This window comes from Adiantum capillus-veneris, chromosome 20 (genome assembly GCF_014529385.1).
Source record: "Adiantum capillus-veneris isolate H3 chromosome 20, ASM1452938v2, whole genome shotgun sequence".
NCBI lineage: Eukaryota > Viridiplantae > Streptophyta > Polypodiopsida > Polypodiales > Pteridaceae > Adiantum > Adiantum capillus-veneris.
The window spans coordinates 36,103,897-36,121,932 of record NC_140950.1 but is presented as its reverse complement, the minus strand read 5'-3'; the positions used below and the strand labels follow the sequence as shown (position 1 = coordinate 36,121,932).

Here is an 18,036-nt window from a genome sequence, read left to right as displayed (position 1 = left end):
CTCCATGCTACTTCACCCATAGCTAAGCCGTTCCCTCCAAAAGACACCTATCTGCTACAATTTGCCAAAAAAGACTCACGTCACAAAGGGCTGTGACATAGATTGAGGCCAAGAAGCCAATCTATATCTATACTATATATTAAGGAGACTGGTTTTCCAGTGCCACGTGTCAAAGTTTGCTGCATCCGATGAGTTTCAGTTTATATGAGTGAGGGGGAGAGGGGGAGAGAGAGAGAGGCCGCCACGGCCGGCCGTACTAGTATATATAAAGAGAATAGAAACAGACATAGGAAGAATCTTCCAATATTGTGGCTAGCAAACCTTGAGAGCTGGAGACTTTGAATTGGTGGTAGACCAGAGAGAGAGAGAGAGAGAGAGAGAGAGAGGGAGAGAGAGAAACATACAAACAAAAGACACGTGGACAAACAAAAGACATGTAGTTATCAATTTGGCAGGCAAGGTACATATAATAATGAAAGCCAATCAACCAAAATATCTCACATTGTGAAGAACTACTTCACTAGTAGATTGTTTGGAAAGGTGAGAACATGCGAATATTGAACAAGCTGAGGCTTCCCAATGAAGCACCCTATTTTTCTTACTTTTGATTGAAGGTCGCCCTGTACCAATATGGCTGAGATGCTGGAGGCCTCAATATTATTCTGGTGAGAGGAATCGGTATTGAAGTCAAGTTCTAGCACCTTGGCAGGGAATACAATGAAGGCATTGAAGTGGCATAGTTCCCTTTCTCCATATTGCACAAGAGGATTTCTTGGCAATACCATCATCTCCCAAGTAGAGTATGGTCTAGGCTCACTAGTGCTCAAAATTTGCTCCTTCTCTGACTGCCATACCTCATCGACAATGGGCAATGCATGTAGCCTTTCTCGATCAATCGAGGGTGTGGCTCTGGGAACCATGTGTAGCCATTCATTCACCATGCCCCAATTGTCCATGACCCAATTGTCATCATTGCTATGAGTCCTCATCTCTCCTCCTGAGTCCCACTCTAATGTCGGAAGCAATGCGCTTCCGACGTCGAGTCGATTATCATTGCTAATCATTGCAAAAGCTTTAAAACTACCATATGGTTGTTCATTCACCAAATCAATCACTAGCTCATGATAAATTTTACCTTGATTCTCATTAGGTGTGCCACTACTATAAGCTCCATTTAGGTTTGCTTCTCCTCCTCCTCCTCCTTCCACCACATTGAATCTCGCCTTGATGCAAGCCAACCTCCCTTTTACTTCCAAGCTTCCATCATCGAGCACCGTAAAATCGATGTCTTGTGTGTGGAAGTTGGGTTCCCTTGTTATTGTGTGCTTCGGAGTGAGCATCAAGCTCTTGGATAATGTAGGAAACCATGTGTGCTTGCGATTTGAAGCACTTTGTAGGGATGCATACCTATTGGTGGTGAAGAGTGCAAGGGCTAGGCCAGCATGATCCATCCTCTTGAAGAATTCCCTCGTAGAATCCTCTACATTGTTATCCTTGTGAGCATCAAAATCCGTCACGCCAGCTAGAGCTAGGATGCTATTTATGCGGTCCCCCTCGTGCTTGCTCTCACGACTAGCGGAGGTGTCCAATGCATGGACAATGCTGGGAAATGATTGACAAGAAGATGCCAAAAGATTCAGCCACATGCTTAGGCAATTGATCCATTTCAATACTTTGAAAGCTGCTATGGGCGCATCATCCCTGAGACCATCTGCATTCACCAATCAACATCGTTAGAAGAAGGGAAATGGAGACTCTTGAAAAATGCCCAAAGCTTCATGTTTGTATTAGACATAAGTTCTGAACATTGTAGTGTAACAAATAATACAAAATAATTTACATAAAGTACCACTATAATGTAGATTACACAAACAAGAGTGAGCTACAGTGCATGAGCTCCCTTCACAAAATAACAGAGACAACAGGAACTAATGCGGACATTGGGCATCTAGGCCCCAAGAGAGCAGGAGTTATCAATGCAGAGTGTTGTGTTTGCAGTAGGCTTGGCACCCACCCTTGTCACTATATGGCACGGGGTGTGGCTTAGAGGGGATCTGGGGATCAAATTTGGAGGGGCGAAGCAGCTTTTATCTGGGCCGTCGGATCATTCAGTAACCTAGGGGTGAACTAGAGTGAACTTGGGCTGGTTGAACTAGGGGTGAACTAGGGCGGGGTAAACTAGGGTGTGATTGTGTGCCATGCCCACATGGACAACGACACATGCTAATCTGATGGTAGGGCTTTCGTGTGGCTATCCGAACGTCTCGGGTGTTCACCCACACCCATTGAGGCAAGTGAAATGCGGGCGCCATTTTTGTCCCTAGTTCACTCTGAGTTCACCCCTGGTTCACCAAGCGATCGAACGGCTGAGATCAAAGCCACCCCCAAATTTGGGCCCTAGATCTCCCTTGGCTGACCTCGTGCGAGATAGTGACGAGGGGCACCCTCATCTCCTCAAAAGTGCCCACTATCCATGGCACCAATCAGACGAGGAGATCACACTGAGTAGGGGTCACCATTGTCTGAACGCCCTCTCACCTTAATAATTTTCCACTATCTCTATCAATCAATCATTGATTTTTCTAAATTCTACAATTAATAAATCAAAACCGTATTTTTAGCAAAAAAATTAGAAAGCAACGCCTTTGCCCTTTGGGCTGGCTAAAAAGGACACCATTTGAGTTGTCCTATGAGAATGCGACAGATGCCGATGCTAACCCACCATTGCCCTTCTTCACTCTCACTCTCTCACTCTTTTTGCTCTCTCTCTCTCTCTCTCTCTCTCTCTCTCTCTCTCTCTCTCTTCTCTTCTCTTTTGTGGGTGTGTGCTTTTGTGTTTATATGTTCGTAAGAGGTTTAGACGTTCCTTCAACCACCATCGCAAGACTCACTTTATAATCACCATCCCAAGAGGCCATTGTCATCACACCACCAACACTGCCCCCTATTGCACCACCATCGCAAGACGCACCGATTGCTAGAGGTGCACCAATGGGAGAGGCCAATGCAACATCATTTCATCGCAAGAGGACACAACAACCGAATGCACTACCACATTGCCACAAGAGCTACTGCTAACAAGGGCATACAAAATCTCCGGGGATGCACCTTAAAAACTATTACATATTACTTGCGACCAAGGTTTATCGAAATCTTCTCTTAACATTTTCAATTTTTGGATTTAAAACCCCTCTTGCAAGTGTAAATCTATACATTTAGTAGGAATAATTATATAATATACTCTTGCAAGTGATACACCTAAATATTTTCAAGGTGCGCACCTGGGAACAAAGGGCACCTCACAATCACAAGAAGATTTAACTTTTTTGTTTTTGGGGTGGTGGTGGGTTTTTTTTTTTTGGGAAAATTACCAAAATACCCCTCTAATTTGTGGAAATTCCCAAATACCCCTCAAATTTCTAAAATTCCGAAAACACCCTTGTATCTATTTTAGTTGGAATGTTTACGATTTCCCAATTTTTATTCTTTTTTGACAATGGAGATCTGTTTTTTAGTGCTTAGCATGTAATTTGTCACAAATTACCTCCCCAAAAAAGACAATTATGTCTAAAAACAATGAAGCAATTCATCTCCAAAGTGTACATAACCAGCTCAAATTCTAGTTTTAGTATGTTGTATTGATAGACAATTAGTCTTCTTATGAAAAGCTACAAATTTACTCTCACAACCAGGGGTATTTTGGGAATTTTGGAAAATTTGAAGGGCATTTTGGGAATTTATGACAAAATATGACGGGTATATCGAGAATTTTTGAAATTTGAAGGGTATTTTGGGAATTTTTCCTTTTTTTTTTGTGGGTGGGTTTGGGGGGAAGAGCTCTCTCTCTCTCTCTCTCTCTCTCTCCCTCCTTTTCAAACTCAAAAGTCTTGGCAAATAGCCCTTCAACGTTTTGGCACAGAGTTATATATTTTTTCTATGATATTTCAGTAGTACTAAGTAGGTGTTAACCCAATTTCTTTTAATGGAAACGCTTTTGGAAGGTTTGCAGATGAAAAAAATTGGCAACCGTAAGCTTAGCAAGGGGAAGGATTGGTAATTAAATCAAACTTGGAGAGAAAAAGCATGTTTGTATTAGACATAAGTTCTGAACATTGTAGTCAACATTGTGATTTGGTTGTAACAAATAAGTGCATGAGCTCCCTTCACAAAATGACAAAGACAGCAGGCATTATCAACAGGAAATAATGCGGACATTGGGCATCTAGGCCCCAAGAGAACAGGAGTTATCAATGCAGAGTGTTAGGCTTGGCACCCACCCTCTTCACTATATGGCATGGGGGTGTGGCTTAGCGTAGAGGGGATCTGGGGATCAAATTTGGAGGGGCGAAGCAGCTTTTATGTGGGCCGTCGGATCATTGAGTAACCTAGAGGTGAACTAGAGTGAACTTGGGCTGGTTGAACTAGGGCGGGGTAAACTAGGGTGTGATTGTGTGCCATGCCCACATGGACGACATGTGCTGGCGTGATGGTAGGGCTTTCGTGTGGCTATCCAGACATCTCGGATGTTCCACCCACACCCCATGAGCCAGGTGAAATTGGGGTGCCATTTTGTCACCCTGAGTTCAATCCTAGTTCACCAAGCGATCGAACGGCTAAGATCAAGCCACCCCCAAATTTGGGCCCTAGATCTCCCCTGGCTGACCTCGTGTGAGATAGTGACGAGGGGCACCCTGGCCTCCTCATAAGTGCCCCTCGTGTGAGATAGTGACGAGGGGCACCTTAAAAACTATTACATATTACTTGCGACCAAGGTTTATAGAAATCTCCTCTTAACATTTTCAATTTTTGGATTTAAAACACCTCTTGCAAGTGTAAATCTATACATTTAGTAGGAATAATATAATATACTCTTGCAAGTGATACACCTAAATATTTTCAAGGTGCGCACCTGAGAACAAAGGGCACCTCACAATCACAAGAAGATTTAATTTTTTTGTTTTTGAGGTGGTGGTGGGTTTTTGTTTTTTGTGGGTGGGTTTAAGGGGAAGAGCGCGCGCTCTCTCTCTCTCTCCCCCCTTTCAAACTCAACGTCTGGCAAATAGCCCTTCAACATTTTGGCACAGAGTTATATATTTTTTCTATGATATTTCAGTAGTGCTAAGTAGGTGTTCAACCATTGTTTTATAATGGGAACGCTTGCAGATGAAAAAAATTGGCAACCGTATAAAGCTTAGCTAGGGGAAGGATTGGTAATAAAATCAAAATTTGAGAGAAAAAGCACCAACTATCGGTGATCGCACATAGAAAGCCAGCTGGAGGGGGATGGACAGTGCAAAAGGGGCGAGGTTGTAGAGAGTTCTCACTACTCACTATGCAAACATCCCCCCGGTCATCCCTCCCTCGTGTGCTGCTTCCCCTACGCTTTGGATCACCTTGTCTCCCACGTTATTGGCTTGTTGCTTTTTTCTTCAGAGCAGCACATAGATAGAGGCTCCTGCTATGCTCTAGAGGAACTTTGATGACGGCCCTTCCGCGGCCCCGCAGAGTGAACCATCCAACTTGCTCTATCAGCAACAAAGCAAGCCAGCCTTGCAATAGTAGAGGTGGAGCCTCCACGGGGGGGGGGGGGGGGGGGGGGGTTTGGGTGTGTGTGTTGTAATTTCAAAGTTCTACTCTCCACAAAACAAACAAAAATAGTAGAGGTGGAGCCTCCAAGACACCTCTCTCTTTTGCAAGATTCTCTTCATTTGTCTCATTGTGGAGGTGAGAAAGATCATTGACATTCAACTCCTCAAACATGGTTACTACTAGATCGAGTTTGAGACTCTTGAGTTGCCTTCCTTCAATGATCCCGCTCACCATTCGAGCAGTTAGGGCTCATTTTTTATAGTGGGGCCATAGCTTTGACCCCACCTTTGATGTTTTTGTCAAGGAAATAGACTTGCCTATTTTGGTTTTCTTCCCTAGCTTGATAAAAGAGTATAACCTGCTATTATCCAAGATTGGTTCAAAGATTGGGGGATTGGTTCAAAGATCAGGGTTATCGTGGAGACCTCGTGCACGATGGCTTTAGCCGTTGCCAAGGGAATAGGTGTACCTACTGTACACTATTTGAGTTAAGACATTAACACTCTCTTGAAGGTTGTCCTTCTGCTTAGGATGAGTAAGAAAAAAAGAAAGCGCCTTGAGGGAAGAAGAGGAAAGGAAAGAAAGAAAGGAGAAATGTTAGGAAAAGAAAAGAAGAAAGAAAGTAAAAGGAACACATATTTAGGAAAATAGGAAAAATGCACAAATATGGGACAATTCTTTGTTTCACATGGATTTGAGGTGAGGTTTTGTTGTGCTAGGTTTATGCACACAAGAAATTTGTGGTACATCGTTTAGTGGATGTTAGTGAGTATGCATTGTCATTGTGCAATATCTAATATTGTGTGTTGTCAATATGCTATACAATAGGGTATGTTTGCACATCCTAGTTTACGAACACACATACACACACACACACAAATACACCCACCCAAAATCAAGTTCTCCACCTTCACATGCTTCATTCTCAAAACTTGTAAAATATAACTTCTAAGAGAGATTTGGGTGACTAAATTGAAAAGAGGGCCATTCATATCGAATGAGATTTCTTGAAGAATACAATGTTGATAATGACTCTAACTATGAGCTGGGGGGTCAACTATGTGATCATGTTAATGTATAACGTGAGTTTGAAAAGAGGGGTTTTAAAATGCAAACATTTTAAGCAATTTAATAGGGATACATTAAAATAAAGGGTTTTTATATTCAATTTTGCAAAAATTTGCTCAAATTAGGGGTCATTTTATTCATTCAGACATGTTAGAAAATTCCTTCAGACATGTTAGAAAAGGGATTTTTTTAATACTCCGCGAACGCACATTATATAGGAGGGTACTGAATGGTGAACCCCACAAGAATATGAGTCTACTAACATAAACAATAGCGAGATGATTGCAAAGCTGCAATGACAATCATGGTTTTTTTTTGTGCAAAACTCACAATTGTGAATGGATAGTATTAAGAACATCTGAAATATACACCAACCTCAAGCTCAGACCGAGCCTTGAGGGTCAAAGGATTACAAGTTTTCTGCTTGACAGAGAAACCACAACTACTCCTAGGCTTTACTTATTACAAGATGTCATCATGACATGTATTGTTCTAGACAAGTCCTCTGAGACTTGTTTGTCTCCAATCATGTGGATCGTGACTATGCTCTCTTGTATGATTTCACAAAAGCTTGCCACAGCCAGATCCCTTTCAAACACGCGGCGGTTCGTTGGTTGCCAAATATGGTAAAAGAAGTAGTACATGATTATTTGAGTGCAGACAAGAAGAGCAGGACTTCCCAACCTATTGCTACCAAAGAACAGATCAGTCTTGAATAACTGAATTTTCCATGTCCTTTGAATCCACTTGCATATTTTCCCAGCCATGCCACTGATTGCCTGGCATCCCATGAAAAGGTGGGCTAGGTCCCCGAGCAACGATCGGACCCAATTCCTCTTTCTTGTATCTTTACACCCGTCGGCAGAGCACCCCACATCACTTTCCATAGAAATATCTTCATATATTGAGGCCACCTTGGCTTCTAGATGTTCTCCATGACTCCCTCCCACCATTTTTCCGTCCAGTGCCTCTTCCATAATTTGTTGAGGGGGCTACACCAATTAGCCTCGTGCATTAATGTATGGTAAATGCCTTTAGAATGTGGTTTCCAAAAGAGGCTACTCCCGGGCCATCTCCAAGCGTTCCATTCAAAGTTGGATTCACAGATTGGCATCACCACCTTATCAAGCTCTTTCATCAACCTGTATACTAATAATATCTCAATGCCGTTCAATTGAAATTGAATGGCTAAATAGTCAATAGTTTTCGAGCACTTATTGTTGCCATACTAGAATTGCTCTAGTCGAATGAGCCCCTTATTATTCACATTCCTGGCCATTTCTATCGAATAGGGGCTTTGCGGCGGCCCCAATATTTTAGAGACCCAAGGGGACCAATGCCAATCATGCTAAGCAATATTGCCTCCTCATTTGCACTTACATCTAATGATGCCTCATGTTCTTCAAGTTTCATTTGACTCTCTTCGGCCTTTAGGATTATTGGCTTTGGCAGATTTGTCAACCATTGGTTTTCCATGCCCAAATGATGCACTTGCTATTTCTCAATGTTGAGGATCATTTATTTTCTCTCGCCTATACTTGCTCCAAAAATCCTTGTAAACCTCCATTTTCCTTTCATTCTTCTTCTTTGAAATCGGTGATATGTATCGTATCTTGACTTGTATGTAGTTGCTAGCTCGTTGTTCTCATCAACATCTATTGTTCACTCCTAGCCAAATTGGATAATTTTCATCACAAGCTCGCACAAGTACAAAGTGACCCTTTGCCACATCAAGAGTGGGGTTGAACTCCTTAGTAGGTTTGTTGCGCATTGGACCACAATAGGGGCCCTCATTTACATTAAGTCTTGGATCTCAATTATCTTCCAATGGAAGGTGAAGAGGATAATCTTGTTCACATATACTCCTTGGACAAAAGTAATTAAGAAAGGTGTCTTTGCTTGCCACAGGGGTTTGCATAGCTTGCATAAGATTTTCCTAGTTCGCAAGGACCGGGTTAAACCACCTAGCATACTCACTTTTGTCTCCTTTCTCTTGCAAGTGGTGATACTTTTGGAAAACCTTCATGAATCTTGGGTTCTTGTCACTTCTCTTCAAAATCTATTAGTAAAAAACATTCAGTAAAATCAAAATATTTGACATGGAGCTCAAGTTTCATAGGGATGGAGCTCAAGCTGCTAGGAGGAAAAGGCATGGAGCTTGGACTGAACAAGGTAGATTGAGATTGAGCTCCTAGCTCCAGGACTTTCACCACCTAGCAACTCAAGCTTAAGTTTGAGCACCATGACTCACTACCTATTAGCTCAATCGAGCTCCATGCCTCAATCTACCTTAAATTGAAATGGATTTAAAAGACCCACTAAGTTATCTACTAGCAAACTATCTAATGTCAAAATCTACTAGTAAAAATCACTCAATTGTTTTAAAATATTTGGCATGGAACTCAAATTTCTAGGTAGATATAGGGATGGAGATCAAGCTACTATGAGGAAAAGGCATGGAGCTTGGGCTTCAAGGTAGATTGAGGCATGGAATTTGCTTTCCCTACTAGGTAGATATATGCATGGAGCTTGAACTGCATGTCAATATCTTTCTTGGATCTCAATCTTACATTCAAGTTCCTGGCCTTAAGCTACCTAGCAACTCAAACTTAAGTTTGAGCTCCATGACTAAATCCACCTGGTAGCTCATCCGAGCTCCATATCTTTGAGTAACCCACCAAGCTACCTAGTGTCAACATCTATCAATAAAATCACTCATTTATTTCAAAATATTTGACATGGAGCTCAAAATTACTAGGTATATATAGGGATGAAGCTGAAGTTGCTAGTAGGAAAAGGCATAGAGCTTGGGCTTCAAGGTAGATTGAGGCATGGAGCTTAAGTTGCTAGTAGGAAAAGGCATGGAGCTTGGGCTTCAAGGTAGATTGAGGCATCTAGCTTGATTGAGCTGCTAGGTGTATATAGGCATGGAGCTCTTTCTCTCTCTCTCTCTCTCTCTCTCTCTCTCTCTCTCTCTCTCTCTCTCTCTCTCTCTCTCTCTCTCTCTCTCTCTCTCTCTCTCTCTCTCTGAGTCCACGTCGGTGTGGACAACTATAGAGAGTTTTGATTTAGAAAGAAGCAGTCTAGCATCTGTGTGTGTGTGTGTGTGCCAGGCGGACAGATAGCCTAGAGACACATTTGGTTTTAAATTTGTTTTGAAAGGAGTTTAGGCAGAATTCTTTCTCTCTCTACAGTAGTCCACACAGGCACGGATTGCTAGATAGAGAATTGATTTAGGCAAAATAGTGTAACTGGAGAGAGTGGCCAACTGGCAACAATCATTTCTTTTAGAGATTTTTTTCCAAGAGGCCGAACACTGCATGAGTATGCCTCTAAGGCTTGGTTCAAATGGGATGGTAGCAAGGATGTGATGTTTGACATATGTAGAGCAAATGCATTCACAAAAATAGAAAAGCTTGTCACCTTCTAGGCCTAACACTTTCTAGCCAATAATCCTTCCCCCAATGACCTCCCCACCAATGTTCGGAAAAGTATGGATTAGCTTAGCCTTGAGATGATTGAAAAACCAAATATTAGCTAGTTGAAGAGAGGGTGAGAAGGAGAAAATACACTTAGAAATTTAAGAAAATAGAGTAAAATTGCAAACAATGCAAGATATTTTGCAAAAAAAAAAAAATTGAATCTATCTTGAAGGGAATTTTGTATGTTTGTCAATTTTGTTTTTCCCTCGAACACTACTCCCCTTTCTCAAAAATCGTGAAGATAATACCCATGTAGTGTGCTAGCGAGGTTTCAAAGGCATTCTCGTCTTCACTACATACCATCACATTTGTTCGTCAAGGATAGCTGGCACTTTCGCTTTGTGTGATCTCAAAAAAGTATGGGAGAGTGGAGAGCCAAACACCTCCCACCTTAATGCCCAAATCTTTCATTTTTAATGAAAAAGCTAGAAAACTGATCTCTCTTCCTTCCCGATCCTCTCAAACGTTGGTGGCATTGTTGATGTAGAGCCCTTGTAGCGGCAATTGACAAGTTTCTAGTGTGCTCTCTCTCATGTGAAAATTACCTTTCTTTTTTAATTAGTGAAGCATTGTGGCCATTTCTTGTGCCCAACCCTCTAACTCACTCTCTCTCTCTACTCCCTATGTGTAGAAGTATACAACTATGTCATAGATTGTTACAGAGAGATTCCCCTCATGTAGGGTCAAGTAAAGCAATTTACCTTGATTGAGATTAGTGCAAGCTTTAGTAAACCAAACCCCCCACCCCCCCCCCCCCCCCCCCCCGGGCCCCCAACCCACCACCACCACCACCTCCCAGCCTCCAAATATTTAGCCTACCACCATCAAAAGCTAGTGTTGCACAAGATGTTGAAATCGATATTGAAGTTAAGATAGATAGAATGTTGTATTGGCCCCATAGGTGACAAAGTTTGGTGCTAAGATGTAAGTTGGTTGAGGGTTAATATAAAGTTTCTGAAGGTGGGACTAGAGGGTATTGAAGGAGAAATCATCAAAATGTGGGAAAACAATCCTATGGTCCCACACTACACTACCCATGCTGTAGTATATGGAAAAATACTAACCCAAATGGTGACATTAACATTATATGGGTGACATCACCATCACGTTACATGAGCATATAGGAAACATGCTTCAATGTAGATGCCACATTTCATGGAGTCAAGAATTTTTTGTTGCCCTATGCCCAAAGGGATTAAAGCATTGTAGCCGATTGTTGGTGACTTGACCATGGAAACTCCTACTAATGCATTTCCATTGATTTGAATTACAAAAGAGTGATTTTAGTTATCCCTATCTTGCAATGCTACATTTGTTAAGAATTCTTTCCAAGAATGTAGAACCCATAAATGGAAATTTTCCTTCAACACATCACCATGCCATGACACACATGCTTTCTTTTAGCCAATCAAAGGTCTCAATTTTTCCACATGGATATTTTGCCTCATAACTACTGAGAATGAGTATACTTGGAGGGATCCTATTCACCCATTATGATAAAGAACATATGATCCCCACTAAATCCAGGGAGAATTCAAAGTAGGATTGAAAAACCAAAGTAAATCCTTGCCAGCATGAATTTCTGTTTATTGATCTCAGTCGCTTTTTGGTTTGCTCGAAATTTTTTGCTCGGTGTTCACTAAGACTCTTCACAAATGTATTCACTAGCATAGAAACAATCTATACTAGATAGATGCATGCCTCCTACTCTATGGTCAAACCGAGAGAAAGAGAGGTAAATTGGGGGCCATACAAAGCTTGCATGTTTCCATATATCCAAAATTCTTAAATTCATACATAGCTAGATGCTCCTAAGGAACCAACTCAGCCCCATGAATAGTGGAGTGGGCCCAATGCACCACTTCTATGCATGAGGCAAGGACTCCACCATATGTGACGAGTATGTGACCAACACTCCATGCACTCACATGATTGGGCACATAAATGTGTAAGAATCGAAGCACACCCACAAGGCTACGTGAGCTTGCATGGTGACCCATTGTCCCCTACCTGGCACAATAATACCTCTATCCACAATAACCTCCTACCATGAGCTCGAAATATTCATACATACATCTCCGTGAATGATGCCAAGCACAAAAGAAATGTACCAAAATGTCTCATATTGACCTCTAAAATGTGTCTACAATGGCGAATGCAGCTCTCACATAGATGATGCTCATGTACCATAGGAATATCAATAGGTCCACCAACAAGGCATCTTTAGAGCTCTTGTCTCAACCAACCTTGATGGCATGGACAACCCAACAAGGCGCATAAGTTGTGGGCCTCCAAGGCCTTGTATATTCCATGAAACAATCCTCATGCAATCATTGAGAGAAAACTGTAGCTACTACAATAGCCAAGCGAGAAATCGTCAAGGTTGGTTTGGATGGGGAGTAATCCGCATCCAAGCAACCTCAAGATTGATGAGTCTACATCACCTGCCCCACAAAGTCCCAATATGATTAAGCAATTCTCTGAGCTCTATCCTCTCGCCAAGAGTCCTCATGAGTGCATACATAGCAAGGGGAGAACTCTGTATCTACAAAAAAGTGAACAATAATGTGTCCGCAGTTTGTGACATTGGGCAATATCGCTGTGAACTTGGCCAATGGCCATAAGGTCTCCACCAAATCAATGATCTCAAGGTCCTCCGTGTGATGGGAGAAATTAAGGGCCTCAGTCTCTAAAGCTAACCAAGTGTCAAATCCAAGGTCCAATCTTACTAGTCCCAACCACAAAGTGAAAAAGAGTATGCTATTGTAGAGTCGAGAGCATGTGTATTTTCCTAATTTACATTATACAAAAATAGATAAACGTACTATACGCGTTGAATGGCCGTATAATACATTTGGCCCGAAAAAAGGTCGTATAATACGATGACATGTCACTAAAATCGGCCTCCCATATTATTTCTCTCCACTTCAATTGAAGTTTTCTTTGATTGAAGAAAACTTAGATCAAAGTTTCTTTTATCAAAGGCGGATTCCTAGTTTATAAAGGGCCACAACGTGCTCTCCCAACACCATTCGACACAAACAAGTGTTGTTTTATTTTGAAAGAAATACGACATGAACTTGAAAGCAAGCCGCTTCTAAATCAGCAAAGAGGTCACCAACAAAAACGAGTGAAGGCATAGCTAAAGAGGTCGAGAAGAGGTTCCAATGTGTGCTCATCTCAAAAAACTAGAGAGACCCCCTGGAATAGCCCCAAAGACCAAGGTCTCAAGTTTCAACCAAGAGGGGAGGTTTAAGGAAGAGCTGCCTCTCCCAAACCAAGAGGGGGAAATGTGGGAGGGGGGATGTCGAGTGTGGAGAAACAAGCAAGGGGTTGGTTGGAGGGGGTTTGGAAGGGGGGGGGGGGGGGGGGGGGGGGGTAGGGGGTATTGGGGTGGAAGGGATGGGGCGGATCCTCCTACACAAAAGCGACTCTATAGGAAGCCACTCCTAGCGCAAAACAGTAGGACGACCACCCAGGCGAGGTTTCTAGTCCTATTGATGTTGGCCATAGACTTGGTGCCATTCCTTCTGAGTACACCGACTATCTGTGGCTGCTAAAGCTGGATCTCTGGGGGTCTCCAAAGTTCTAGTAGCGGGACCTCATAACTCGATGGAGCGCCACTATTATAAGCATGTGGCTACTGAGCTCCACGAGATCTCCTACATAGACAGGTGTTTGCAAAGATGATCTCGCTAAGATCTGTAGCATGGGTAGGCCTTAAAAAGATATCCCATTTGTGTGGAAATAAAACATTGGTTTGGGAGGCTCGAATACTCCACACTCTATCTGATCCAACCACTTATCCGAGGCAGTAAAATCACCTTTGGAGTGTACGTGTGTCTCAAACAAGAACCTGCGGAGTGGGTAATCCTATGGTCTTGGCCACCATTGATGCGAAAGCGCATGAGGTGATCTTCAAGACTATCACAATCATGGAACCAATCGTGGAAAGTAAAGGAGGATATTGGTGCCTCAGGCCTGGGAAGTAGACTAAGATATGAAGATGTGCCTCCTCTTTAAGCACATCTGAAGTTAGGTCGAAGCCGTGGTGTCACTATCGAAAGTAAGCTTGAGCCGCATAAATACCTAGCAGGCTCATCGATATCATTTTGACTTCCATCTGTGGAGACTCAAACTCTATTTAGTAATAGCCTCTCATGAGAATGTGCACATCAATGATCTTGCCAACTTTGGTGAGGAGTCGGGCCTAGAGCAAGTCCAAAACCTCACCCCTATAGGCCATGTGTGTGCCAACAATCTTGCAAATGACCGACGTGGCCTGGATAGAGCCATTCCACCTCGGCCTTCAAGCTTGCTTGCTCTTATGGTAAAAGACCAAGTTGAAGGGTCAACTACACGGTGTCAGACGAGGGGCCTTTAGTATCCCTCTGAGATGGAGAAGGGACTGGCAATCAGTGTTTGCTGCTATAAATAGAAGGTCGGAGGCATCGATGTAGGGCACTAACAAGCTGAAATTAGACCACTGATAGCTCGCGAGGAGGGGGAATGGGAGGAAGGGCCAAAGGATAAGGATGTTGTGGGTTGGGGGCAATGCAAAACACCGGGCAGGGGTGGTAGGGGAGAGGGCGGTGGTGGGGGTTGTAACACGAGCGTCGATGATAGGGCGGCAAGCAAAAGGAGCACGAAAGGAGGCTGGGGAGAGGCAGCGAGGAGCAAGCTTTATGTGTAATTTTTTTACCTCCAAGAAATTAAAGCCCATTGAAACACCACAACCAAAGGCACAAGGTGTGTGTCTTTGCTACTTGCCCATTTTTAAATGCGTAAACCCGTGCTCGATGGACTCGGAAGTTCTATGTTTCCTCGGATAAATTACATCAAACACCCTAGGATGCGTCCCTCCCTACTTCATCTATGTGGACCACAAGAAATTTTAGACAAATTCTCACAATAATTCCCACATTGTGACTTAACTCAACATCATGAGTTTCTATGAGGGAGGCACCACATACCTAGCTAGGTACGATTGGGGCCATGGACCCAATTGGCCCGGTGGGGGGGCTGGTAGTCCCCTGCCCCCAATCCTACCTAGCTAGGTATGTGGTGCCTCTCGAAGAGAAGCTCATGTTGTTATGCATGGTATGAAAAACACTGCAAAAGACTCCGTTTTCCTACGTATACATGAGAATATTTCTAAACCTCCTTGTGGACCATGTAGCCCACGGCATTTTGACCCAATCAGTGGACTCTACCGTGACTTATTGTTGGACAATCAAATCTGGCAGGGGCTTGTTGAGGGCAGCTAAGCCCAACATGCTTGCTTCAAACAGCTCGTTGACTCTTGAATGAAGAGTGCAAGACCTTGTCCACCCTCCCAATTAGCACCCTTCTTGTGGACTCAAAGTCATCCGGCATGGGAGCAACTTCAGGGCTTCTAGTTATCTAAGAATTTTCACTTTAAATTTCTAACTTCCACTTCAAACTACAGGGCAGGCCCCACGAATGCGTCAATGCCACCTTGTTCAGTTTTGTATAGATAACATGCTAATTAGGTGAGTGAGAGTGCTATACCTTGGGGTAGTCCTGACAACACCTCCAGCAGCTCTTCAACCAGATTCCAGAATTGCTCTTCTTCAAGGATCTCGATGGAATTGGAGCCCCCCTCCTCATACCATGATGCTAGAGTGTTTTCAAACTCTTGAAGGCTAGAGCATTGGCGAAGGCTCGCCCCCGAACGCACACAGTATCGGCGGCATTTTGAGAGGGCAGCCTCCTGGAAGGTCCATACCCGGGTCTGCCAACGGGAGATGAGGTCGAAGGGGGGAACGCCAGGGCCGATGGGTGCCATTGGGCGGCCGATGTAGTGCAGGAAGATGATGGTGGAGTCCGCGTTGGCATAGATCCAGCCCATATGCCGGATGAAGTGCGTCACCTCCTCTTCGTCGTGCTGAGCAATACATACCCCGTCGTGCCATGCGTATCTTACCCCTGCGACCTGCACAAGAAGCTGGCACATCCCTAGGATGTCGCCGATTACTCTCTGCTGCAAGTCAGGGTCTTTATGCATGCCCTTGCAAGGTGTTTTCGCTGGGTCAGCCCTTGGCACTTTGGCGTCGCACTTTGCCGCGCATGCACAGTCGAAAACCTCGTACACATACATCCCATAGGTGTGCGAGATGGCACAATACCCATGATCCTCCTCCTCATCGGAATCTTCATCTTCTTCTACTTCGATGTCATCTCCACAGGCCGCATCAATGTCTTCAGTCGAAGGCTTGAGGTTGTCGCAGACATGCACTCCCCTAGTAGCAGCGTCGGAAGCGCCGCCATCGTGAACCGATCCACTAGCTTCGCCTGCGTAGAACATATGCTTTTCACTGATTTCCGATGAACTCCTTGTCGGAAATTCAGGCACATCGATATCCCAGTCGATTAGCACCACCACGCCCTCCTCCACTGAAGCTTCACAGTCGATTACCCGCAAAAATCTTGGTGGGGAAAGCCTCGCTTTCTCCAGAAACGCTGCTCGGCCCTCCTCCGAAGGGAGCTGATCGACTTCGGCCGGTGGGTCGACGCCTTGGGCTAGCTCCAACAGCTCAAAGGGCTGGACGCTGCTGAACTCTTTCCCGATTGCAGCAACGATAGCCCTGGCTTCTGCAATACCGGTACCCATATTGTGTGGGCAAGCTTAAGTGGTTTATTATGATCCCGCCCTAATTCCGACTAGCAGGTGCACCGAGTTGATGAGGATTGAAGAATGGGAAGGCTAAGCCGTTAATTATGCTTCCGCCCTATTGCGACTAGTCTGTGCAGCTACGCAGAACGCGTAAGCTCATATAATTAACATATGACAATGGACATCATGTTGCGCAGGGTGACGCTGCACGCATAATTGGCCCGTCAAATCGTAAGTCGTCGAGGTACACATAATTGAAAATAGCGCAGAAGCAGGCTTTTGTAGCTTTTCTACGCAGAGGCCAACGCTTACTGATCATGATATTGATACTTTTCACCACTAGAAGCTCTAGGGATGCAATCATTGACCACAAATTGCACACGCTTTATGCTCAGAACCACGTTCGGCAACTTGAATATAGATAGAGCGAAGTTGTTTTTGTGCAATTCCTGATGCACCTCCCGATCAGTGCTCGAAAAAAATTTGCACTGAAAGATTTATTGTCTATCAATACAAGATGCTAAAACTAGAATTTGGGCCTACGAGATCTCGTAGGCTTTGGAGATGAATACTATTTTTAGACATAGTTACCCTTTTTTGCGAGGTAATTTGTGACAAATTACATGCTAGGCACGGATCTTAATCGTCACAAAAGGAATAAAGATTAGAAAATCTTGAACAATTCAACCAAAATAGATACAAGGGTATTTTGGTAATTTTTGAAATTTGAGGGGTATTTTGGAAATTTCCACAAATTAGAGGGGTATTTTGGTAATTTTCCCTTATGTGAGAAGGAGGTCCTCTTTCCCCATAGCGTTCAACATCGTAGCGGCTTTTGCAAGCTCGGCATTGTGCACCTAGCTAGGTGCGGTTTGTGGGGGGGGGGGGGGGGGGGCAATCCCCTGTCTCCAACCGCACTTAGCTAGGTGTGCGATGCTTGCCCCTAGAACCTCATGATGTTATCGTAATTCACAATGTGGGAATAATTGTCGAAAGCTATCCAAAGCTTCCTATGTAAGGCTTGTACAATGTGGGCCTCTCTAAGGATGGCCAAAAACATTTTTCCTCACCTAAGAAAACAAGGGAACATTTAAAACTCATCTTGTTTTCAGGTCAAATTTTGAAGCATTTATCGGTGTTTACACTAAAACTTAGAAACTTTTCCAGTTTCCTTCCAAGAAAGCTCAAACTCTGATCGCAATTTTACCCGGTTAAAGTTACACTAAACCCCGATTTTTAGTGAAGACTTGTCACTAGGCC

The 18,036-nt window shown here is 43.6% G+C and overlaps 1 protein-coding gene across 1 annotated transcript; it reads right to left on the bottom strand.

Annotated features, from left to right (window-relative positions):
• Nucleotides 1-420: 420 nt before the first annotated feature.
• Nucleotides 421-16,995, bottom strand: LOC147432365 (uncharacterized). Its single transcript, XM_086492341.1, has 2 exons — nucleotides 15,672-16,995; nucleotides 421-1,711 (listed from the first exon to the last, which is right to left on the bottom strand). Exons 1-2 carry the CDS (start codon nucleotides 16,771-16,773, stop codon nucleotides 513-515), a joined length of 2,301 nt encoding a protein of 766 aa, XP_086348467.1. The 5' UTR covers nucleotides 16,774-16,995; the 3' UTR covers nucleotides 421-512.
• Between the last annotated feature and the right edge of the window lie 1,041 nt (nucleotides 16,996-18,036).

What these genes read in the sequence shown, in the direction of transcription:
- LOC147432365 (XM_086492341.1), bottom strand. Translation starts at nt 16,773, where the DNA reads ATGGGTACCGGTATTGCAGAAGCCAGGGCTATCGTTGCTGCAATCGGG. An exon ending in GTTGTCAGGACTACCCCAAG is followed by an intron (nt 1,712 to 15,671) that starts GTATAGCACTCT and finishes TGGTGAATGCAG; the next exon opens with ATGGTCTCAGGGATGATGCG.